The sequence below is a fragment of the Chionomys nivalis genome, chromosome 2, assembly GCF_950005125.1.
Source record: "Chionomys nivalis chromosome 2, mChiNiv1.1, whole genome shotgun sequence".
In the NCBI taxonomy this organism is placed as follows: Eukaryota; Metazoa; Chordata; class Mammalia; order Rodentia; family Cricetidae; genus Chionomys; species Chionomys nivalis.
In genome coordinates, this window is record NC_080087.1 from 73,875,208 (window position 1) to 73,901,350 (window position 26,143).

General features: G+C 36.9%; 1 protein-coding gene across 2 annotated transcripts in view; it reads right to left on the reverse strand.

Annotated features, from left to right (window-relative positions):
- Positions 1 to 1,298: 1,298 nt before the first annotated feature.
- Positions 1,299 to 26,143, reverse strand: part of LOC130870004 (sulfotransferase 2A1-like) — a 50,392-nt gene continuing 25,547 nt past the window's right edge. The window contains exons 4-6 of one of the 2 annotated variants that reach the window (XM_057762562.1): positions 19,261 to 19,355; positions 12,751 to 12,925; positions 1,299 to 1,411 (exon numbers count right to left, since the gene is read on the reverse strand). In XM_057762562.1, the coding sequence (XP_057618545.1) occupies positions 1,299 to 1,411; positions 12,751 to 12,925; positions 19,261 to 19,355 (383 nt within the window). The remainder of the gene's footprint in view (positions 1,412 to 12,750; positions 12,926 to 19,260; positions 19,356 to 26,143) is intronic. The other variant, XM_057762563.1, reaches the window with a different exon arrangement.

Consider the following 26,143-nt stretch of genomic DNA (forward strand, 5'->3'; position numbering starts at 1 on the left):
CAAAGTGCATTCTGGCCTCAAGCTCTTTGGAAAAGTAACTGTTACAGAGTCCAAACAGATATCCAGTGTCCCATTTCCTTTCAGCTCTTCTTAAGCCAATTCCTACTCTAAATACCTCCTGACCATAGGCTTCCTTTCCCCAACTTTTGATTCCTATATAACCCTGACAATCTTTTGAATCCCTAGGTAATCTTAGTGATTCTCTCTCTTCCAACTGCCTCTCTGTTGGTACTCCTTTCTTGATCCCCCAAATCATGACCTGGTCAATTCTTCCACCAGTCTGTACTTTCTCTCCCTGCTCTGGACTCTCCCAGATGTCTCTGGCTGTATTCTTCATCATGTCTATCAGGAAAAACTTCCCCTTAACTATAAAAATAGAAAAACATTATTTCATCTTTCTCCCATATGCATATTCAGATTTAAATATAAGTGTGACTACTTGAAGTGCAAGCAGAGGGGAACGGTGTGGGAATAGAAAGTACTAACAGGAGAAAAAGCACAGATCCGGGCAGCAGAAGAGCAATACTGAATAATTACAATGTTGTGCATATACCAAAGTTTCATAATGAAACCCATGATTTTATGCATTCACTAAAAAAGAAGAAAAAGTAAAATTCAGGTATAATATAATGAGCAATATATTCTATAAAATAATATATAATATAAGATACATTTAAAAAAGTCTTACACCATAAGATATTTGAATGAGGTTTCAAGCTCTCTATAAATACAGTTTATAAATATCTAAATTTATAAATACAAGTATTTATTCCTTTTGTCCAAATGACACACAGTAAAATATATAGTTTCTTGCAGTGTTTTTATGTGTTTTAAATGATTACAAGGATTGTTTTAAAGCTGGAATTCCATAAAGCAAATTGGGATTAGCTGATAATGTATAGCAAACCAGTAATAAAAGAAGCAAAGAATTATTTGATGATTCAAGACTCTAAGATTCAGGGCTGCAGAGATGATTCAGAGGTAAAGAGCACTGAACTAGCCTGGTGTAGAAACTGAGTTCAATTGCTAGGACACAAAGCAAGTGGCTCACAGCATCATGTGTCTGCAACTCCATGAGAATCAATGCACTTTTCTGGCCCCTGAAGGTACTACACACAGACATGTGTATACACACACACACACACACACAATACAACTAGTGCAACTCTAACGACTACCATTACTACTAATACTACTAGTAAATGTTTAAATACTACACAATTCAGTAACAGGATTTATTTTATTTTCACACCCAGTCATTCACACTTCCAAATACATGATTTAATAATTTTGAGAACTTATTGCCATGGGAACAGCCCTGGTGGAAAGCCAACCATCTTCTCCTGGAACACTTTATCAAAGGCTTCAGCCTGGGCTACTGTAAAGTAGTTCTTCCAGTCTCCAGTCGTGCCTGGAAAATGTGAAGCAGACACAAAGATGGTTTAATGGTGATCTTAAAACTATCACTCCTTAACTTAAAATGCTCTTACCTTCTGCTTGACAATACTCAAACAGTATATAAAATAGAACTACCAGTGACTCCCTGGTTATCCCTTCATATATTTTGAAATAATATGAAAACAGGCATATACCTATGGGTTAATAATGCCCCACCTTCTCTCTCATCATGTCAACTACACAATCGAACTGTATCAGCACTAGCTCTGACTTGTCTATTATTCCTGATTTGTACTACATCTGCTTCTATCACAACATCCAACCCAACAGAATTTTCTTATCTCAATTTTCCATAGAGTTCAACTGTTCTTTCTACATTTCAGTGTTTACTTATAAAAGTTCTGCAAAACATTCAAGCAACTTTTAAAATATCTTTAAAAATTAATTTTAATTGTATGTGTTTAGATGCACATGAATGTAGGTTCCTGCAAAGATTGGAGGCAGCAGATCCTTTGTAGCTAAAGACGCACACAGAGGTGAGCAACTTGGCAGTCATACTGATAATTATATAAGATTCTGGAGACCCATAAAGTGCCAACTGTGAATGTCGTAAGATGCTGTTTTTAGTCAGTATGGTGTTTTGTGATGCATGAAGATCTAAATGATTTCATCCCCTGCCCTTTTTACTGTTCTTTGGTTTTGATCACTGCATTCCAATATGTCTCTAATTGTAATCCTAAATTTTCTAACTGTTCACGCCATATTGTGTGTTCCTTCACCTAGAGTGCTTGTATCTTCCATGTAATCATGTCTTGTCCTTTTTGTTTCCATATTAATGCCATTGTAATCATCCCTTCTTCTCTTCTTTCCATATAGAACCCTGAAGCTGGTGTTTTTGTATTTAATTTCATGGTTGTAATGCTTTGATATTCTCTACTAATTTCCATTTTGTATATATGCATGGAATATGTATCTAAAATATTTGAAAGGTAAAATAATTCTTAAATTGCTTAAAGCTTCATTTTCTAAAGCATATCAGACATAGAGAACATACTCAGTATGGAATTTTTTAAAGCATTCCAAAATAAGTGAGAAAGGTATTGGCATTGTTCCATTTTGCTGATGAAGAAAAATTTATCCCTGAGATGTTAACAGGCATGATAGTGATGTTTCCATATTTGAAGCCAAAAAGATAGGCCATAGAAATCATCCTTTTCCTTATCATATTGTATACATTTATTAGATTTATTTGTTAATTATGTATACAACATTGTGCATTCATGTATTTCTACAGGCCAAAAGAGGACACCAGATCTTATTACAGATGTAGTGAGCCACCATGTGATTGCCAGGAAGTGAACTCAGGACATCTGGAAGAATAGGCAGTGTTTTTAACATCCGAGCTATCCCTCCAGTCCATCTCAATACTTTCTGTATGTTAATTTTAAATCGTCAATAGTATTTATAAAAGAAAATATAAAGAATTCATAAGTAAATGGTAATTATTGATACACCACATTCAAATGATATATCATTAATTGATATGACTATGAGAGTGTCATCTCTTACGATGAGAACTTATCAGTATCCATTTCTACTCTCAGCTTCATTTTTATTATGATCATTAGTACAGTTTTCTTTATTGCTTCCCACAGTACATGTGTCTCCTAATAAGCCAGAATGGATACTGACTACCATAATCTCAGCAAATTCAATGACTACCCACTTGAATGAATGAGTTCAGTTAAGATAAGCATGACTTTGCAGGTACACAATGATGTTCTACGTCCAAATATGTCAAAATCCTGTGCATTTTACAAACATATATTTCTCATCATTCCATCTTTCTAAAAATCTTATCAAACTCTGTTGTCTCAGGGGTCAGGATAACCCTGCTTGTATAATGCCTTAACTCTTGTTTGAAAGGAACTTACTCATAGTATTTGTGGCTACATGTCTCACAATATAATTTGTCCAGAACTTTCCTGGCCTTTGTTTTGGCTTGCAAATAGTGGGATTCTTCCTAGTTCTTCTTTCCTTTGTGCCTCAGATTAATGTATTCTCAGAACACTAGTGAAAATGATTAGTTACTCAAGCACTCTGTCTAGGAAAAATCCACTGTGAAATAATGAGGGATAAAACTGGTAACGTTTGTCAGAAGACATTTCCTCCAACATGCCTTGAGTGTGAAAATGCCTTTATAAAACTTCTGTCAACTAAAATGTAGCTAAACAAGATGAACATCTCTCTTTACTGGAATTTCTATAGTATCTAAATATGGAATAATAATGATCAAAATTTGTAGGGATAGCCCAGGCCATTAGGGGGTGTGTTCGCCTCGGGTTAATGTTTACGTATAAATCTGGCGAGCGTGAGCCCTGGTCTCTTTTTTGTATTTCCTGCTCATCGCTGGATCCCTGGTGTTGTAAGCTATCCCTTCATTAAAATTTGCTGTTTCATATTAAGCTAGCCTGGTTATTATGCCGTTTACAGAGTGGCACCCAAATTATATGTTTGTCATATTTATTTTTAGGTTAATCAGGATTTTTAGGTACATAGAGATTATATTTAATATAGATAGTATAATCTTCAGCCTCTTTAAAGAGCTGTACAAAATGGCCTTTAATCTAACCTAAAATTCTGTGACGAGACACAATCACTCCTGGCGACACCACTCTACTCCTAGAGAACGTTGAGCACCAAAGACACTCCACTGGGAGCTTGTCTTTTTGGCAGAACTGGCCTTTGGGCTAAAAAAAGTCCATACTTCAACTACTGACAAAGATATAAAATATCCATATGTGGATAAAACAAGATTATTTTATCTTGTCAAGACAGGGTAGGATAGTTCTAAAAAAGTTCATTGCCTTTAATAATATGTCAGTTATGTTAGGCCTTAGCCAAAGTTGGTTGACTCAACATTACAAACAAGACTTTGGGTGATTGCCCAGGTAGTCAGTTGTCTCTGTCATTTGTTACACATTTTGGATATCTCTCGTTTGTTAAGTAATATTAATTCCCTTCTCAGATCTTTGACGGAGTTAAAGATTATATAATTGTAGTTACTCTCTACATTATTTAGACTCCTTGAGATAGAATGTTTAACAAAACTTTTGTTATATGTTTCTTGTTCAATATTGTTTGTTATATTTATTATTTGTTACTATTGTATATAGTTGTATTTGGTTTAGTTCTGTCTTATTTAGACAAAAGGGGGAGATGTAGGGATAGCCCAGCCCATTAGGGGGCATGTTCGCCTCGGGCTAATGTTTATGTATAAATCTGGTGAACATGAGCCCCGCCTGGTCTCTTTTTTGTATTTCCTGCTCATCGCTGGATCCCTGGTGTTGTAAGCTATCCCTTCATTAAAATTTGCTGTTTCATATTAAGCTAGCCTGGTTATTACGCCGTTCACAAAAATTGCTTGTGAAAAACTATTACTTGAAGATTAAAACCAGATTAATTTCTTCTAGCCAGATTAGTCTCCCAGGTAAAGGGTAGCTCTTCTGAATAGCTCTCCAGAGGTAAGACCATGTATTTTCTAGTTTCCTGAAAAGACAAACTAAAGAACAATTAAAATAAGTGTAGAGAATTTCTCCCAGCTAAGGATAGTATAATGCTTAATAACATGACTTTACAACTATTATGATTTAGGGAATTAGGTATCTAATGGTAAACAATGAAATTATTTTTAAAACTATTCTTTTATTTCCTGTTATATTCCATATAAAAAGGAACCAATCTAATGTAGGAATTTAGAACGCCAACAGTATCCTCATGCATTTTTTAATGAATAAGTAAATAATGTATCAAGGTTCATAACTTTTCAGAAGCAAGCAGCCCAAAGGGTACTTTCTTAAGGTCACTTGAAAATGTTCCACAAGAAAATCATCTTGAAAAATGTACAAGGTATATAAACCTAGTTTCTAATTCTTCCAATTTAAATAACATCATCAATGCTAGGACAGAATAATTAGAGAAACAAATCAACCACATATATTTTGTTTCTTTGGAGAGCTTCCAGCTGAAAGTCAATGTAAGTTTGACAAAGTAAAAGTATTTAACTTGCAAGAAATATCATAATTTTGTCTCATTTTACAATTGAACATTTTCTATAATAATTTGAGTCTCTAGAATCTAAATGGAAAAATTATCAAAACTAAATTTAAGGTTCACCTTGTTACTTAGCTTCTCTAAAATCATGAACTATATGGAGAAGGAGAGGGAGGAGCAAAACTTGAGGGAATGAGATAGTCGAGATGGAAAAGGGCTAGAGATGAGAACAAAGAAAGAGATACTTTGATTGAGGGAGCCATTACTGGAGGTAGGAAGAAACCTGACACTAGAAAATTTCCCAGGAATCCACAAGGATGACCCCAGCTAAGATCCTAAGTAATTGAGGAACTGACCTTGCCCTTTAGTAAGACTGATGAATATCTTAAATGTCACCATAGAACCTTCATCCATCAACTGATGGAAACAGAGGTAGAGACCTGCATCAGAGCATCAAACTGGGCTCCCAAAGTCCAGTTGAAGAGTGGAAGGAGTGAGAATATGAACAAGAGGTCAAGACCATGGTGGTAACACCAACTGAAACCATTTATCTGAGCTAATGGGAGCTCACTAACTCTAGTCAGCCAGGTACAGAAACAGCACAGGTCTAAACTTTTCCCTCCGGATGTAAGTGACAGTTGTATGACTGGCACCAGGATTTATCACCGCTCCTTGTATTGGCTTTATTTGGAACCTATTCTCTTTGAATTAATACCTTCCTCAGCCTAGATATAGTATGGAGGACCTTCCCCAAAACAATATGCCTTACACTCTCTTAGGAGTGGATGGGTGGTGGGGTGGGTAGGTGGAGGGGATGAGGAGGAGAGGTAGTGTGAACTGAGATTGGTATGTAAAATGTAAAAAGATAGTTTGTTTTCTTTTTAAAAAAAATAATAAAAAAGTAAATTTAAAAAGAAGGTAGATTTTTTGGTTTATAGTACTGTGGTTTTGTAATAAAACAAATGAGCACACTTCTCAATATTACCAGACTAATAAAGATGGTAAAACAGATTTGCTATCATGCTAAATGGGTACTCATAAGTAATACTTCCCACTAATAGCTCCTGACTAGGCCTGTAATTACAATTCTACTTTAACATCCTTCCTGTACTCCATACCCATTCACTCCTGTTACAGAGAAAGTGCTGGATAATGACAAGAGCTTAATTTAGTGAATAGACAATGTTTCCAGAAGTGTGTGCCATTAGCTCAGTTCTCATGGTGCCTTTTGGGCAGTTGTAGGGGAGAAATAGTTTTGTCTCCTTGGATTTGAATAAGAAGGCATCTATTTCCAAATGTTTTGGAACCTATTTCCTATGGTGGGATGTCTTGCCCTGTAATGCAATGGAGAGAATCTTGGTCATGCCTCAACTTGATAAACCTTTCTTTGCTGAATCCCATAGTAGGCCATACCCCTTCTGAATGAAAGTGGTGGAGGAGGAGTGGATGGGGGGTAGAAGTTAGATGTGGGAGGGAACAGTAGGAGATAAGAAGAGGAAACTCTGGTTGGTATTTAAAATAAATAAAAGTCATTTTAGTATTCATGCATGTGCAAAAAACTCCTAAGCAAAAAACAAACATAAATACTCATCAGAGAGAATACAGAAACATATGCCTGCAGACTCAATGAACTGTCCTGAAGTTAGAATTCAGTGGAACTAACTGAGATATTCTTTGTTCCACCTAGGTTGAATTTTTTTATTTGCATACAAAAGCTAAACTATATGTGTGCTTTTTGTATAGGCCTTTCACACAAAACAGGTAGGTGCATCAATATGAAAATAATTTTAAGGCACTTTCAGATATTTATTCACAATCAGTGACTATTATTTTCATTATGAAGATTTTATAAACTACTGCTTCCTGAAAAGGAAAATAGCAGTGTAATTTTTTCCTAAACATAAATGCTCTTGCTATCAGTTAGCACCTGTTTATCCAATGACGAGTCCCTTATTCTCCTTATTCCCTGCAAGCCCTTATTTTCTAATTCATAATAAGACAACAATTTCATTTGCTGCATTTTAGAATTGTGAGGACAAATTTGACATGTTAAGCCTCAATACTGGCTCTTATGGTAAGTACTAAAAACCTACTGGTAAAATTGTAAGGAAATAGAATCATTGAAGATTTTTATAAAAGGGGGATATTTATTTTTTGTTTATATATATAAATAAATACTTATATTTATATATATATATACATATATTTTATAAACAAATATACATATATATATGAGGTTTGTGTATATACACGATTTCAACTATTGTCCTTTATCCTAAGTGAAAAAGGATGTCAGTAAAATCTAAAGTATCACCATACACATGAATTTCCAGTATACATGAGGACACTCTATAGACAAATTTGTTACATTTAATTAGAGACACATACAAGGCAATTATAATCTGTATACCACACTCTTCCTCCCTCCCTTATTTTATTGAAAAGAAGCAATCTAAGTATAGTTATCAAACTACATAGTAAAGTAAGAAAATTTATTATTTATAAGTAAATGAAAGTTTTATTAGTCTTTTCTTTTGAGCAATACATGTATATTAGAAATATACATGCATTTTCCAATCTATTTTGAATACTAGTACTGGGCCTGTATTAATGAAATGATTTACTGATAAGTGATTGAAACTTAGCTTATTGACTTTTGTTATTGCTGTGATAAAAGACCTAAGAAAAATGAGTTTAAGAAATAAGTGTTAATGTAATTTATGTACTTTAAATATGAATACTTATGATAAATATAATCAATATATTGTATATACAATACAATATATATTGTATTACATTCTGGATAACTTTTATTTAGAAGGAGAAGAGAGAGGTTCACATTGTTAGTGCTGGGTATTGTTTGACAGGAAGAAATGGTCAATCTTGTACTGCATGTAAATGAGCTTAGGAAACATTTGCAGACACAGACCTGACTTTCAGAATAGCTAGTAGGTTGTCTTAAGACAGAATGACATCACTTGTGCTTTAACTTCCATTCTCAGGCATTTTATTGGTGTGGGACAAATGTCTATATTCTGTCAATTATATTTTAAATAAACACTGATTGGCCAGTAGCCAGGCAGGAAGTATAGGCGGAACAACCAGACAGGAAGTAGAGACAGGTCAATGAGAACAGAAAGAAGAAGGAAGAAGGAATCCCATTCCTCTGCATTCCTGGCCCTGCCACAGAAGAAGCAAGATGTGACTGCCTCACTGAAAAATGTACTGAGCCATGTGGTTAACACAGATAAGAATAATGGGCTAATACACATTATAAGAGTTAATACACAGCCTGAGCTAATGGACCAATAAGTTTATAGTTAATGTAGAACTCTGTGTGATTTATTTGGGACCTAATGACTGAGGGAACCAGGCAGGACAGAAAACTCAGACATTTTATTCTTTCAAAATTTTTCCAAATATATGCATCTCAGCATCCTCTATTTTTAACTCATAAAAAAGAGTGGGTCCCATTTATTCAATGTTGCCCTTAATGTAAGGGCAACATTGAATAAATGGGACCTCCTGAAACTGAGAAGCTTCTGTCAAGCAAAGGACACTGTCATTAAGACAAAAAGGCAGCCTACTGACTGGGAGAAGATCTTCACCAACCCCGCAACAGACAAAGGTCTGATCTCCAAAATATATAAAGAACTCAAGAAACTAGACTTTAAAAGGATAATTAACCCAATTAAAAAATGGGGCACTGAACTGAACAGAGAATTCTCAACAGAAGAAGTTAAAATGGCCAAAAGATACTTAAGGTCATGCTCAACCTCCTTAGCGATCAGAGAAATGCAAATCAAAACAACTTTGAGATATCATCTTACACCTGTCAGAATGGCTAAAATCAAAAACACCAAGGATAGCCTTTGCTGGAGAGGTTGTGGAGAAAGGGGTACCCGCATCCATTGCTGGTGGGACTGCAAACTTGTGCAACCACTTTGGAAATCAGTGTGGCGGTTTCTCAGACAAATTGGGATCAACCTACCCCTGGACCCAGCAATACCACTCTTGGGAATATACCCAAGAGATGCCCTATCATATGACAAAAGCATTTGTCCAACTATGTTCATAGCAGCATTATTTGTAATAGCCAGAACCTGGAAGCAACCTAGATGCCCTTCAATGGAAGAATGGATGAAGAAATTGTGGAATATATACACATTAGAGTACTACTCTGCGGTAAAAAACAATGACTTCTCGAATTTTGCATGCAAATGGATGGAAATAGAAAATACGATCCTTAGTGAGGTAACCCAGACCCAAAAAGAAGAACATGGGATGTACTCACTCATAATTGGTTTCTAGCCATGGATAGGGGCCACTGAGTCTATAATTTGTGATCCTAAAGAAGCTAAACAAGAGGGTAAACCCAAGGAAAAACATATAGATATCCTCCCAGCTATGGGAAATAGACATGACTGATGGGCAAAAAATTGGAATCTTGGGGGTGGGGTGGGATGGGGATGAGGGGTGATGGGGAGAGAAAAGTGTGAAGGAGAGGATGAGGGGAACTGGGGGAATCGGGGTGATTGGGGATAAAGGAAGGTTGGATAGGGGAGCAGGGAAACTCATACCTTAGGTAAGGGAGCCACCTAAGGGGTGGCAAGAGACTTGAACTTGGAATGGCTACCAGATGCCCAGGGCAATGTCCCCAGTTAGTTCATTGGGGCACCTGAGGATAGGGAACCTGAAATGAACCTATCCTATAATCATACTGATGAATATCTTGCATATCGCCATAGAACCTTCATCTAGCGATGGATGGAGATAGAGCCAGAGACCCACACTGGAGCACCGGACTGAGCTCCCAAGGTTATAATGAAGAGCAGAAGGAGAGAGAACATGAACAAGGAAGTCAGGACCATGAGGGGTGCACCCAACCACTGAGACAGTGGGGCCGATCTATTGGGAGCTCACCAAGGTCAGCTGGACTGCTACTGAAAAAACATGGGATAAAACCGGACTCTCGGAATGTGGCGGACAATGAGAGCTGACGAGAGGCCAAGGAGAATGGCACAGGAACTTTCAACTGGCGATAGATCGAGAGAGAGACAGAGACCCAATTTGGAGCAATGGTCTGAGCTCTTAAGGTCCAAATGAGGAGCAGAAGGAGGGAGAACATGACCAAGGAAATCAGGACCACGAGGCGTGCACCCACCCACTGTGACAGTGGAACTGATCTATTGGGAGCTCTTCAAGGCCAGCTGGACTGGGACTGAATAAGCATGGGTTGAAACTGGACTCTCTGAACATGGCGGACAATGAAGGCTGATGAGAAGCCAAGGACAATGGCACTAGGTTTCGATCCTAATACATGAACTGGCTTTGTGGGAGCTTAGCCTGTTTGGATGCTCACCTTCCTGGGCCTGGATGGAAGTGGGAGGACCTTGGTCTTCCTGTAGGGCAGGGAATTTGGACTGCTCTTCAGTATCGAGAGGGAGGGGGAATGGACTGGGGGGAGGAGAAGAGGAGTGGGTATGGGGGAGGGGAGTGGGGGGAGGGGGCAATGTGTGGGAGGAGGGGAGGGAAATGGGAAACGGGGAGCAGTTGGAAATTTTAATTAAAAAAGAATAAAAAAAATTGTCAAGTGAGAAAAAAAAAAGAGTGGGGTCAGGAAGTTGGTCTCCCTCTTCAATGACCTAGTTACCAGTGGGAATCATGAATTATTATAAGTGTTAGTACAAGGAAAATAATTCCCCAGAATAAAAACTATGTGTAAATAGATATCATATATAATCTGTATGATAACTAAATTACAAATGACTTATAGAGTCAGATCAAGTACATACATGCATACACACATGTGCACACACACATATCTGAGGCATATGATACATAAATTATACTAAGTTTTGGAACAAAATGAAGTATAATCCTACTGTATTCTCATCTTGGAAGAATGTACCTGGAAAAGAGGAAATGACCATTGTCCTCATGGAATTGTGTCCTAAATTGTATTGCATCGACTCCAGTGTGTCTCTGTCAACACTTTTGCTTGTCACCTTTCATAGGCTTCTCTATAAAACATGCTGTTTCCTTCTTTTAGCATTTCATTACTGTCTTTTCTGTAAATATACTCTTTTACCTCAGACAAATTCTGATTTATTGCAGGAAATACAAGAATATGCAATTTTCTCTTTAGTTAAGACCTTAAGTTCTAGTATAGACACCTCCATCTCCACAGAGTTTGGTCAGAGAATCTGAGTTTATTTGTCAACAGCAGAGAATTCTCCCTGATGCCTCAGTCCTTAGTGTATACATGATCATATTCTTGAGGTGAAATGTATATGTACTTAACTCTGTCTTCAAACATCATTTTGTGAGGATACAAGAGTATTGGATTAAATGCTATTTTCTAACAACTTTAAATTACTTATCTATATGTATATTCCTGATCTTGTTATATTCTAGTACCTATTCCTTACTCTCTATTGTGGAGGAGAACTGAAGGTTAAGGCTGAAGCATTGCAATTATTGGAAGAAGAAAATTGAACCCATTACTCTCTGTTTCCTGCATCTCTACCCAAGTTCTTTACTTACCCTTAAAGACCTGACATCTCACTCATTCCTTCTTCAACCCCGAGTCCCATCACACCAATTATTTGTTAATGAGGTGTATATAAGACACAGGTGTGGTTCACTCTGGCAAAATTACATCTAAATTTTATAGCAATGAAACCACACCCATAATCTGATCCCAGTGTAGAGAGGTAGTACAGACATGGAGAAGATGGATATTGTCATTCTAGAAGAGACAATTCAGAACAAACTGAGTAGTCCTGATCCTGAAGCAACTCAAATTTAGGTTGGAAAATACCATCGTACTGTAGCAGTGGTGAATAATTTCCTTCATCTTTATGGGGTCTATACTCAGCTTTCTGTGAGTCAGCAATCTTGACATGTTTCACTATCTTTTCAAGTCATTAATGGAAGTGATATCTATGATTATCATCCATGATATCTCCTTGATCCCATGCATTAGACATTTTCTTTAGAGTTAAAGTCAAAGTACAGAAAACCTTATAAAGCCTCATTGCAACAGGTCCACTTCTTTGCTTTCTATTGTTGGTTTTGGACACAACCATCTGCAATCCCAAGGTGCTCTCCCAGAACAAATTATTTGTTTTTGGAGTTCCTGAAGCCCACATCACCACCATGGAAATATTCCCAAGTATTGTCTGTGAGAAAATAGGATGTAAGGAGCAATGACTTCTGAAACATTCCCTATTCTTTGTTAGAATCTCTTTGGAGAAACAAGCCCTCCACGTGTTCTGACATAGAAAAGTTCTTTACCTTTTCTCATGAGTTTCAAACCATTAGTAACCTCATCTTGGAGGAGACTAAAATTGGACATGTTATTTTCTTTCATGGCTTGGAAGGAGCTGTGCTTGAGGACCTGATCCAGCTCTTCTGTCTCTAATTTCTTTCCTAGGAAGTCACAAATCTTCTCTATGGTTTTCCTTGTGTCCTAAAATAAGAAGAAACAAAAATGAGGGTAGTAAACAGAAAGTGCTGAGTGAATAGATACAGAGAAGGGAATTATGGATGGAGTGTGAAATGGGGAGCATGAAGAAAGAAATGGCACCATGATATGTGAAAGCATTGAGAAGGGCAAAGTAAGAGGATATTTAATGTGTAGGAGTCACACATTTGTATATTGAGTATATTCCAATGTGGCTGATCTCTGGCCCTAAAAGGCAGAGGCTGGAATATTAGCTAGGAGATTAACATTAGAGACAGGTTGTTCTCAAACTTACTTTGTAGTGGATGAATGTCTTAAATATCTGATCCTCCTGTTTCAATCTCTGTAGTGTTGTGTTCACAGGTTTGTGCCAATATACCTACTAAATGCACTAGGGTGTTTCTTCTTGCGATGGGATCTCACTATTGAGCCCTGTCTAATGGTATAGAAGTTGCTATGGAGACCAAGGTGACTTTAAGCTTAAAGAGGTCAGAGATCTTTTGCCTGGATATGCTTTCTAAGTGCTATAGCTAAAAGTCTGCACCACGATATGTAGGTGGAAGCTACTCATTTGTTCTTGGCCACCCAGACTGAAAGTAACCACATGGAAACTGTATTAATTAAAACACTGCTTGGCCAATCACTTAAGCATTTTGCTAGCTAGCTCTTATATCTTAAATTAATCCATTTATATTAATCTATTAATTTGTATTGCCATGTGGTTGTAGTCTAATGGTAAGTTTCTGTCTGGTATCCAGCATCTGTGTCCTGCAGTGATTACATGTTTTCTCTCTGACTCTGCCAATTTTCTCTATATATCTCTGTTCAGAGTTTCCACCTGGCTTTACTCTAGTAAGTCATTGGCTGAAAGCATCTTCTTTATTAACCAGTGGCAATAAAACATATTCACTGCATACAGAGAGGAATGCCACCTCACCTCTCCTTTCTGTCTAAATAAAATTACATATAAAAACAGGTATCAAGTGGGAATTACAGTTACAATATTTATATCTACTTTATCTTTTATCGAAACTAAGGAATACTATAATTATAGCTATTCTTCAACTCTATCAAAGACTCCAGAAGTATATAATATTATTTAAGTTAACAGAAAGTGCATTGTGTACAACTTCCAAAACTCTAGAATTGACAGAGACATTTTACCACCTTTACAGTCACCCAAGGTTCTTCTGTAACATTGGGACAATCATCTTTAGCCTACAGGCCCTAGTGTTTTGCAGACTTTTCCATGAAGCAGGAAATTTGAAAGACTCTTTTGGCTCTATTGTCAGTTTGTCAGTCACTTTCTTCTGTGTTCTACAGAATGTCTGGTAGACACTTTCATTAGTCAGTAACACCGAAGGACTGTTTCACCTTCTTTAGGCAACTTTAACAGTCATTTTCAGTGTGTTCTGCATGTCCAGTTCATACAGCATAATATCAACCAGTCCAGGTAAGAGCAGTTTCTTACCTACATGGCTAGCCTTGTCACAGTGAAGACAAATTCCATAATGAATTTCTCCAATGCCCATCATCCTCTTGAAGAGATTGGTTATGCCAGAAGCGCATGTGTCTCATTGATATGAAAAATCCTAAGTTCTTAAACATTATAAATGCCATATTCTGTTAGTCTTTGAAAGGTTTGAAGAATATCCATCTGAAATATGTTTCTGTATATCTAGAAAACCTAACATGACTACAAGCTTGACTATTATAGATGACAATCTTTCAGCCTATATTTCTTAATTTTTTTTTAAATTTTTATTGCTTTATAAATAATTCCATTCAAAATTTTTACTTCCTCCTCTCATCCCATTTTCCTCCCATTCCTCCACTCACTTTTCTACCTCATCCTCCAGTCCTAAGAGAGGGCATGGTACCCTGCCTACCCTATGTGAAGTCCAAGGTCCTCCCCCATCTATCCAGGCCTAGGAAAGTGTGAATCCAAATTTTCTAGGATCCCAAAAAGCCAGTGTATGCAGTAGAATCAAATCCCAGTGCCATTATCATTGGCTTCTCAGTCAGCCCCCATTGTCAGCCACGTTCAAAGAGTCTGGTTTGATCACATGCTCGTTCAGCTCCAGTCTAGCTGGCCTTGGTGAGCTCCCATTAGATCAGTCACACTGTCTCCATGTGTAGACAAACCCCTCACAGTCCTGACTTCCTTGGTCATCTTCTCCCTCCTTCTGCTCTTCCATTAGAGATTGGGAGCTCAATCCAGTGCTCCAATGTGGGTCCCTGTCTCTATCTCCATCAATCACGGGACGAAGGTTCTATGGTGATATTCAAGATATTCATCAGTGTGACTATGGGACAAGGCTAGTTCAGGCACCCTCACCTCTACTGCCCAAATGAGCTGCACAAATACAATACTTTAATCAAGAGCATACATACATACATATGTATACATGTACATATATACATATATATGTATATATATATATAATTTGTATCATTAAACCAAGATACATACTAAAGCAAAGTATTCATTTCTATCATATATAAACAATATTTGGGAATTTGAGCATAGTTTTCTTCAAACTTCTTCCTGCTTTTTGTTGGGTGAAGTATTTTTTGGAGGGAGGAGTATTCAACAGAGACCTTTCAGGTGGTCTTGGTCCATCAAACAACATTTGTCTGGAAGGAATCCACATGTTCTTATACTCTATGGAAAAAAAAGCAGAACTTTTCCAAAGTAACACATCTTTAGACCCAAATTTTAAAGTCATGATACCTTTAATATATATATGCTCATTTAGCTTAGCAGTCTTTAGAATCAAATGTCTCTCTGCAGTCAAAAATTTCAAATAAAACACAATAATACACATAATTCAGACTACCTGAGTATATTCCATCTTTACAAGGCTTATTTTACTTTATGCCTTTAATCTATGATTGTCTATACTCTGTGTCTTTAAAGACTTTCTTTTATTTTTGTGAATGATTTACTTCTTTTTATAACTCTCTATACTCTTTTCCATCTCTCTTTCAAGCCTACATGCTTTTATCCAACACTGTGAGCCATTTAGAGGTATATTTCTGTCTGAATCTGTCTTTATTGCATATCTGTCATTATTTCTGACTAGTACTGCTTCTTCAAATGCTAAGTGGTAAGGATATGAGTAAGGCTCCTTTGTCTTTTGACTCTGCCTAGCCCAACATATTGGAAGCATATTCACTGCCTCTGCGAATCATGTACACTGCCCCAGTTTCAGGTATGTAGCAGGTCTATGTCTTTCCATTAAGCAGTTTATAACATGAGGCTCACAAACCCCACTAAAGTTCAAGACTTCCTGAAAGAGCTAGAGTTTATGCTGCCAGCACAAACTATGCTAAGTCAGTAAGCCTTTTCTTAAAAGAGCCATGGCACCCCTGTTCACTTCCAGTAAACAGAGCTCATCTGAAAAAAAATACCAGCTACAAGAAACCATGTATAACTCTGTTCTTTTGTGTCTAGAATTCTTTCCCAAGCTTTCTCAGGTTTTATGTGGATGTAGTCAGACCCATGTTTGTACACTAATCTGTAGTTAGAGGTTGTTCATTCATGCCTAGCCACCCAGACCCAAATAACTACACAGAAACAATATTAAGTAAAAGAATAGTTGTCCAATCACTTAAGCATATTGCTACCTATCTCTTATATATTAAATTAACTCAGTTCTACTAATCTGTATATTGCCATGTGATTGTGTTCTACCAGTAAGGTTCCATCCAGTGTCTGGTATCTGTCTCCTGCAATGGTTACATGACTTCTCTCTGATTCTGCTTACTCTCTTTCTATGACTCTGTTTGGAGTTCCCACAGAAAATGTATGGCAACTTCCTCTATCTAGACTGGATACCATAGATATTCTTCTAACCTCCCTCCTCCAATTAATTGTACTATACTCTCACACAACTTCAACTGGCCATGCTTGGAAATGCACAGGCCACTTTTGTCAGGGAAGAGGTGACTTAACTATATATCTCCACATCCCCCTCATTCCCTTGAGTTTAATGATCCTATATTATCCTAGCTCTGCAGCAGAATACCTGCACTAATGACCCACATCTCTAGTTTATCTCACAGAAAACTCCTAACAACTCCTTCCCCAACTCACTGCTTTATCCAATATATAAACTCCATCAAACATTTTCTGGAAACCCACAGGCCAACCTGGGCAGGAAATCAGGTAAGGTAAATGAAGATCTTCACCTCTCCACTTGTTCCTCCAAGTCCAGTCTTCTAGTATTATTCTTAGCTCTGTGTAGAGCTCCTGCTATAGATTCCCTCAGCCCAAATGACACAGTCTCAAGAGAAAACACAGATCTTAATCTTCAGAGTTCCTTCTCACTACTCATTACTTTGTACTAGCCCTAAAATTCATAAGAAACTCTCTACAAACTGACAGGCCAATCTAACCAGGAAAACAAGTAAGCTAACTTAAGATCTTGCCTCTCCCTTTATTCTTCCAAGTCCAGTCCTCAGTCTCATCAACAGCTTTATATCAAACCTTGTACTGTGGTCTGTTCTCACTCACTGTCAGGTGACTACCTAAATAGTGCCAGTATGAAACTCTACTCCTTTTCCTATTGTGGATGTCTGTATGCCCCCGCCTATTCCATGCATATTTCTAAGTGTCAACTTTCTATATCCATCCAGAAATACATTTTATATGGAATCCCCAGTGTCCACATTTATGAGGATCTCAGAAGAATTAACTACCTGGCAACTCACAGTAACCATACTCTCCAAATTACCAGACAGGGCATTAGAAAATAAGGAAGTTAGAATTAATCTTACAAAGACAGAATCAGAAATCAGCACCTAGAGTTACAAATTTCCCAATCCCAGATACAGAGACGTTATCTTAAAATGCAATCAATAAAATCTAGGAGAGTATGCCTTCACTAGAGCCCAAAGGCCCTACCACAGCAGGCCCTGAGTATTCCAAAATGGTTGGACAAAGAAAAAATTAAAAGAGCATGTAGAAAGATGATACTGGTACTTAAAGAGAAAATGAATAAATCCCATAAGGGAATCTATGAAAACATAAAAAGTGGAAGGAAATGAATAAAAATGTTTAAAATCTGAAAGTGAAAATAGAATCAATAACAACAAACCAAATTTCAGGAAATATACCAAAGAAAACTTTAGGAACTCAAACAGAAACCATAGTGCAGAGCTTCATGACCAGTATATAAGAGATTAAGGAGTAATTCTCAGTTAATGAGGATAAAATAGAAGAAATGTATATATTTGTCAAAGGAAATTTTAAATCTAAAAAAACTCCTGTAACAAAACATTCAGAATATCTGGAACATTGTAAAAATACCAAGTCTAATAATAGGAGTGGAGTCAGAAGAAGAAAAACCCAAGTCAAAAGCACAGAAAATATTTCAACCAACTTATAGAAGACAAACTCTCTAACCTAAAGAAGGAGATACATATCAAAGTAAAAGAAGCGTACAAGGAGACTGAATCAGGAAAGAAGGTCTCCTCAGCAAATAATAATTATAAAATAATTTTAAAACAGGGGAAAGTTATATTTGATTATGTAAGGACTGTAATGGGAGAATCAAGTGGGAAGGGGGGAAAGAGAGAGACTCAAGGGAGAAAATATGGGGAGGGACAATTAAAGTTAGGGACATTTGAGAGAACATATACCACCTAATCTAGTAGAAATATTTTAAAGCATACACATACACACTCTTGTGTACATCTGAAGGCAATGTAGATAATAGAACCTAATAATTGAGGAGATGGTGTCCCAAATGGACATCTTATGTCACCAAAGTACTGAGATTGTGTTACATATAATTGAGTTGTTGGTCAAAGAAATATTACAGGAATGCATAAACAACAGAGGCTGTAGGTTGCTACCCACAAACTGAGAGCAATGCCCGGTTGCTGAATAAAACACCTTTATAACTCATTGGACATGGAGTTACTGGGCTGGTGGCTACATAGAGCTTTCACCCCTAAATTCCAGCACATTTGTTACAGGAAAGTACTCTGCATGCTATTAAAAGAGAAATGTTAGCATGAAGCCAGTCACAAATCCTTTGATGGTGTCTGACCTACCTGCATCAAATATGTTGCATAGACAGAATTAAAAACTTATAGGGCAAGTGTGAGATACCCCACCCTACCTCAGAGTGAAGTAGGGTAAGTAAGATGTGGATGATGGACAAGTAGGCTGGAGAGAAAATACCAAATTCAGATAAATAAAAGAGATAGGGAACAATCTTAATTTTAGTGATTCTTTATGAAACTAACACTGACATGGAGATACTGAAGTGAAGTGCTCCATGGGGTGAGTTTTAGAGAGACTTTGTGGTTGCTGTAAGAATGATGGTTACCTTTTTCATTTCTTCATAGCTCACTAGCAGGAAATTCTTCCTTTCTCTCATTGACAACCAGTCACGGGTATGTTCAAACCATGATCCATATATCACTATGTAAGGGAGGTGAAAACTGTTAATTACAAATAATTAAAAGTGACAGGTTCCTGAAATTCTTCATTTTTCTGAAAAGGGAAGACAGCTTTATTAAAAACACTCAAGCCATTATTTCAGTATTCAATATGACATTTCACACACATACACACACACACAGAACTAAGTTTATTAGTAATCTAATAGTTAGTAATCTAGTAATTAGTAATCTTACAGCTTTACCTCTGATGCCATGTGGAGACATCCTCCTGGTGGGATGAAATGACAGAGGCATGTGTTTGGGAAAAACAATTATACCAATACAGTAATGCAGAGGGGTCTTGGCATGACCAGGCTTGGACCTTTTATTACCATCATGTCATGAATGCTCTTAATCCTTTCTGAGGGAGATCACCTCCCATTGGCTTCCAAAGTTAAGGTTCTACCACTTCTCAATAAAGATCCTCAACACCCAAACTTACAATATAAGACAAGTAGAGACCTTCCAGGCATCACCTTATGCTTTCACACCAAAGTTTCATTCATATTCCTAGGGCTACTTTGATGAGTTCTCAACAATTCCTGGTCTAGTGTGCTCTCTCCCCACCTCAACATCCATTGAACACCTGCATTGTGTATTGTTTACCATTATCTGAAGAAATAACTGAATCAGGTCAGAAGAGAAGGTAAAACATTAGTCCGGGTCAGAGAACTAGGGTACATGAATTCAAGGAATCTAGTATTTATTGGAAGTTGGGGTGGTGAAAAACAGAGAAGATGTAGACATAAAGTGAGTTGAACATTACATGGCAGAATTAAGTCACTTAAAATAACTAAAAGCTGGGTTCAGTGGAAAGCATTTATCTTGTAGGTGTGAAGACTTAAGTTTGTATCTACAGAAACCATTCAAACATTGATTTTTTTTGTGTGTGACCCTAGTTCTCCTACTAGGACAAGGGAGGTGGAGACAGGAGAATGCACAGAAGCTTTAGACCAGTTAATCTGGTGCACACAGTGATGAACAAGAAGAAAAAGATTTTGTTTCAAACAATGTAGAAATTAAGGCTTAACACCTGATAATTTTTGTCTTCCACACTCAAGCACTGGCACAAGAACAGGCATATTCACATATTTGTATCTACACCATAATAATCACATATGCCTACATACATTAAAAGAAAAGTTAAAACCAACCCAAATGTGGGAGAATTTGTCTGTAATAAACCAAAACTCAGGAGGTAGAGATAGGAGAGGACCAGAGGTTCAATATCATTTTCAAGTACATAGTTAATTTGGGGACAACCTGGAATACAACAGATCCTCTCTGAAAACAAGCAAAAATCAAAAACTATGTTAGTGAGAGCACCAAAAATAAACCAATGACATATATGCTGCTTATAATTAATAGTGGTTCTGCTTGGAAATTATTTTAAAAGATATGTGTTTGTTTGGAGGCAAGGATTTCAAATGGTATGTCTTTAAGGCTGCTTCAGTCTTGGTATATAGACAATATTAGCTTTGATACACTTGAATCAATCACGTGAATGTTGTGATAGCAGGCTTATACAATCCTACTTATCCTGGATTTTTATTATTTTGTTATCATTTAATTGATATTTATCAAGTTATGAGACATAGTGGCTCTATCAAATAATAAAGATCTTGACCACAAGATCTGAGTATTAGTGGGGCACAATGCTCAATAAACAGACAAGTAAGTACATTCTGTCTGGTGAAGTGTGCTATGAGGACAAAAAATTCAATGATAGAGATAAGAAGAATGGTATCTTCTCTGATTGTGTAAAAAGAATGATACCTATCAATATAATGATATGTTAAGTGAAATAAAATGAAGGTGTGAATCAATGAACAGAGTAAAAGGAATAAGTCATCTGGTACAGAGAGGGATGTTGTATAGGAAAAGGAGAGGGAGTGGGAATGGAAACGGAGAGCAAGAAAGAGAGGAGGGAGAGAGAAAGAGAATGTTGTTATACATGAACATTCAGAGAATATGCAAGGCCCTAGAAACTTGTAGTTAATGAAATATTTTTGAAAATATTTGTTATACTTTTGTATATGTTTATGTGTTTTCATATGAGTCTTTTTAATGCCTGCAGAGATTGGAAGTGTCAGTTCCTCTAAAGCTGAGGTAATGAAAAATTGTGAGCCACTTTATGTGATCACCTGGAAACAAACTCTGCTACTCTAAAAAGAATCACGTGATGTTTTGATCACTAAAGCATATCTCCAGTCCCTAATGATATAGTTTTTAAGAGAAAGCTACAAAAACAATTGTATCACACAAGAAAAAGTAGAAATTAGCACAAATGATCTGCACAACAAATACATTGTAAATGAAGTATTAAAGATAGAAAATGGAATGGTGGCATTATGAGATAGCAATTGGTTTAAAAAAGTACTTATCATATAAACCTGATAATCAAAGAGTTTCTGTAACCCACAGAAATTAGAAATAGACAACTCCACAAACTTGTTCTCAGGGTCTCACAAAAGTTTTGTGAGATGTGTGTATCTACATAGACACTCATACACACATAAATACCAGCCCATAATAAATAAGAAAGTGTTTAAGGGAAAAATACAGTGTTAATTCAAGGTGGAGGATATGGTACAGTTCTATAAGAACAAAATAACACAATAAGAAGATAGAAGTGATATCTGTCACCCTATGAAAAGATGAAATCTATGTTCACATGCATAGAAAACATTTTTGAAATCATTTCTAGAAGTTAGGAAAAGAGTGCTGTGTTCAATAACTTTAAGTATTAGCACAACCTATAACCACCTAGGAAGAGAATTTTAATGAGGAATTGTCTATATTACATTGGTATGTGGGCATGTTGTGAAAAAGTTTTGTTAATATGCCATTGATGATATAGAAGGATGGAGCACATTGTGAACAGTTTCATTCCCTACTCATAGGAGTCCAAAAAAGCATAAAGAAAGAAAAGTAAGCTTTAGGCCAGAAACCAACAGATAACATAGTTATTGTTTCTCTGCTCTTGACTGAAACATATTGTTTTAACTTCATACCAAAACTTCTCATGTATAATAAACTGTAACCTGGATTTGAAAAAAAAAGAAAAAGAAAAAACCTCCTTTTCTCTCTAAGCTCCTTTGTGTAAAAACAGATGCTAATTCATATACAGGCAGAATTTAGGGTACTACATAGACAAGACTAGATGGGAACCTCTCCTGCCTAATAATACTATAATTAAACAAAAAAGTACGTTGAAACTGGAAAGATAGAAACAACAAGTAAAATGTAAAGTAAGTTCTGAAATCTGTCATAATAACAGATTTTTCAACTGAGATTTTATAAATCAGGAGGGAGGGACTGGAAAGTTGTATTTCAAGTTCTATAAACAGTCAAGATCTACTTTTCTTTTCAGTTTAAAATTGTATTGCTCCTTTAGATATGACAAATAACTTCTGTATCCATCAAAGTTACTTGTCATATCTGAAGGAGCAATACAATTCTGTATGCTAACATTTGCAAAATGAATTTATGACCACCAAGGTAGCTCTACAAAATACATTTGTAGGAGTCTTTTAAACTGAAAAGAAAAGTAGATCTTTTCATAAGACTGCAACAAGCATAATTTGGTTCTACTAGTCAACTTGACACAATCTAAAATTATTTGAGAAAGTCAGTTAAAGTATTGTCCCCTTCAGATTGGTCTTTGACCAAGTGTTTGAGTAGTTGTCTTGGTTGATGAATGGTGTGTTAGGACCCAGATCACAGGTAGATTAATCTGGGTTTTATGAGAATAGTAACTGATCATGAGACACTATAGAAGTTAACAAGAGGATTTGTAAAATGGTTTCTACTTCAGTTCCTTCTGGAGATATGACCCTGACTTCTCCCAAAGATAGATTGTGACCTGAGCGTGAAAGCCAGACAAACACTTTCTTCCTCTACATTGTTTCTGGCAAGTATGTTCTGTTACAGACTACATAGTGTAAACTACAACAACAAGTAAAAAAGAAGTAAAGGAGAAACAACCTGAGGTCCTTGACAAAAGACATCAAAATGACAGAAATCAATAGACATCGTTCATAGCAACTGAATATTAATGTCAATTTCTAATTTCAAAAACACAGTTTAGCAGGTTGGAAAAAAGCAGGAGTATATTTTTGTTGTACTTCATCATAAAAGACAGATGGAACACTACAATGAAATGATGAAAAAAATGTGTTCTGAGGTAATGGAGCTACAAAACAAGCAAGTGTTGCCTATCTAATCTGACAAAAATGACTTGAAACCAAATCTAATGAGAAATTATATAACTTCCTTTTGATTAAGGGAACAATTCATGGAAATAACTGTACAATTCAAACACAGGTTCACCCAGTTCTGTGCAGAAAATACTACTAGATGTAAAGAAACAGGCTATCACCAGATGTCATTACTTTCACTATCATTAATTAACCTGTATCCCAGTAGAAAATAAGCAGAATTAAATGACTTCACGGGTCAAATGGACTTAAAGTACAAGTAAAAATATTTTATGCAAACTCTTAAGAATGAATACACATTGTTCTCAGCATTATATGGAATTTTCTTTAAAATAGATCAAGTACTAGAATACCAGGAAAGTCATAGTAAATATGGGGAAATTGAAATAATTTATCCTCTATCTGACAACAATTAAATAACTACAAATAAACAAGAGAAACTCTAGAAGACAAACAAACTCATGAAGATTAAATAACTCACAACATATTTATGAATGAGTCCTTTAAGAAACAAGAGTAGGATAACATCACCCAGCTCAGCCTGTTTGGGCACTGGGACCGAATCGTGAGGGCAAGTGGGCGGGCAGTAGTTCCTTTGTCTCAATAGTCTGCCTGCAGCAAGCAAAGTAGGCCCTTTGTTTACGAGCTACCCAATCAGCATGGAGATGTGATCATGGCACCAGGAGAGCCATCACTGGGGTGAGTGAGTTTCTGACCTGTGGCAGCAGCCCGGGACATGGAACTCAGACGTTCCTCATCCCCCCTATACTTCCTGGTCTTCCTACAGGGGCTATACTCCCCGGATACTGCCTCTCTCTTCCTATTCAACCCAGTTTGCATCCAGAACCCCCCCTTCTGCCTCCCTCCCCTCTTCCGGCACATAACATCACCCAGCTCAGCCTGTTGGGGTGCTGGGACCGAATTGTGAGGGCTAGCGGGCAGGCGGTAGTTCCTTTGTCTCAATAGCCTGCCTGCAGCAAGCAAGGTAGGCCTTTGGTTATGAGCTACCCAACCAGCACAGAGATCTGATCTAGGCACCAGGAGAGCCATCACTGGGGAGTGCCATTAATGGGAGGGTACATCAGTGGGCAAGGAGACCTGATCCTGTAAAAGAAGATCGATAGGGGAGCATACAGAGAAAGAAATGGGCAGGCACCAATGCAAGAATTCACCCAACAATCTGAAAAACAACATGAAACCACCAGAACCCAGCGACCTTACAACAGGAGGACATGAACACCTTAATCAAGAAGAAGTAGAAAAAAATTGACTCTATGAAAGTGATAGAGGCACTTAAACAGCATGTAAAAAATGCCCTTATAGAAATGGATGAGAAGTATTACAGAAAGTTTGAAGAATTGAGTAAATCAGTGAATGATGCCCTAGGAAACCAAGGAAAAACAATCAAACATATAATGGAAACAGTTCAAGAATTGAAAACTGAAATGGAGGGAAGGAAGAAAACACAAACAAAGGGCCGGCTGGACATGGAAAATCTAGGTAAATGAATAGAGACTACAGAAACAAGCATAACTAATAGAATACAAGAGATAGAAGAAAGAATCTCAGATTCTGAAGATACCATAGAGAAAATAAACGCACTGATCAAAGAAAACAGCAAATCCAAAACTCTCATCATAAAACATTGAGGAAATCTGGGACACAATAAAAAGACCAAACCTAAGATAATAGGAGTAGAAGAAGGAGAAGAAGCGCAGCTCAACGGTCCAGAAAATATATTTAAAAAATTATAGAAGAAAACTTTCCCAACCTAAAGAAAGATATACCTATGAAGGTTCAAGAAGCATACAGAACACCGAATAGACTGGATCAAAAAAAAAAAAAAATCCCCTCGCCATATAATAAAACACAAAGCATACAGAATAAAGACAGAATATTAAGAGCTGCAAAGGAAAAAGGCCAAGTTACTTATAAAGGTAAACCTATCCGACTTACACCTGACCTCTCTATGGAAACCGTGAAAGCCAAAAGGTCCTGGATAAAAGTACTGCAGAAACTAAGAGACTGTGGATGCAAGCCCAGACTCTTATACCCAGCCAAGCTTTCGTTCACTATAAATGGAGAAAACAAAATTTTCCAGGATAAAAACAAATTTAAACAATACATGGCCACAAATCCAGCCTTACAGAAAGTAATAGAAGGAAAATCACTAACCAAGGAGTCCAACATTGCCCCAAATAACTCAGACATCTAGAGACCCTTCACAAGCACAACCCGAAGAAGGGAAACACACAAACTCTACTACCAAAACAGTGACCGGAGTTAACAACCACTGGTCATTAATATCACTTAATGTCAATGGACTCAACTCACCTATAAAAAGGCACAGGCTAAGAGACTGGATACGAAAACAGGATCCAACATTCTGCTGTTTACAAGAAACACACCTCAACCACAAAGACAGGCACCTACTCAGAGTAAAGGGCTGGGAAAAGGCTTATCAAGCAAATAGACCTAAGAAACAAGCAGGTATGGCCATACTAATTTCTAACAAAGTTGACTTCAAACTAAAATCAATCTAAAGAGA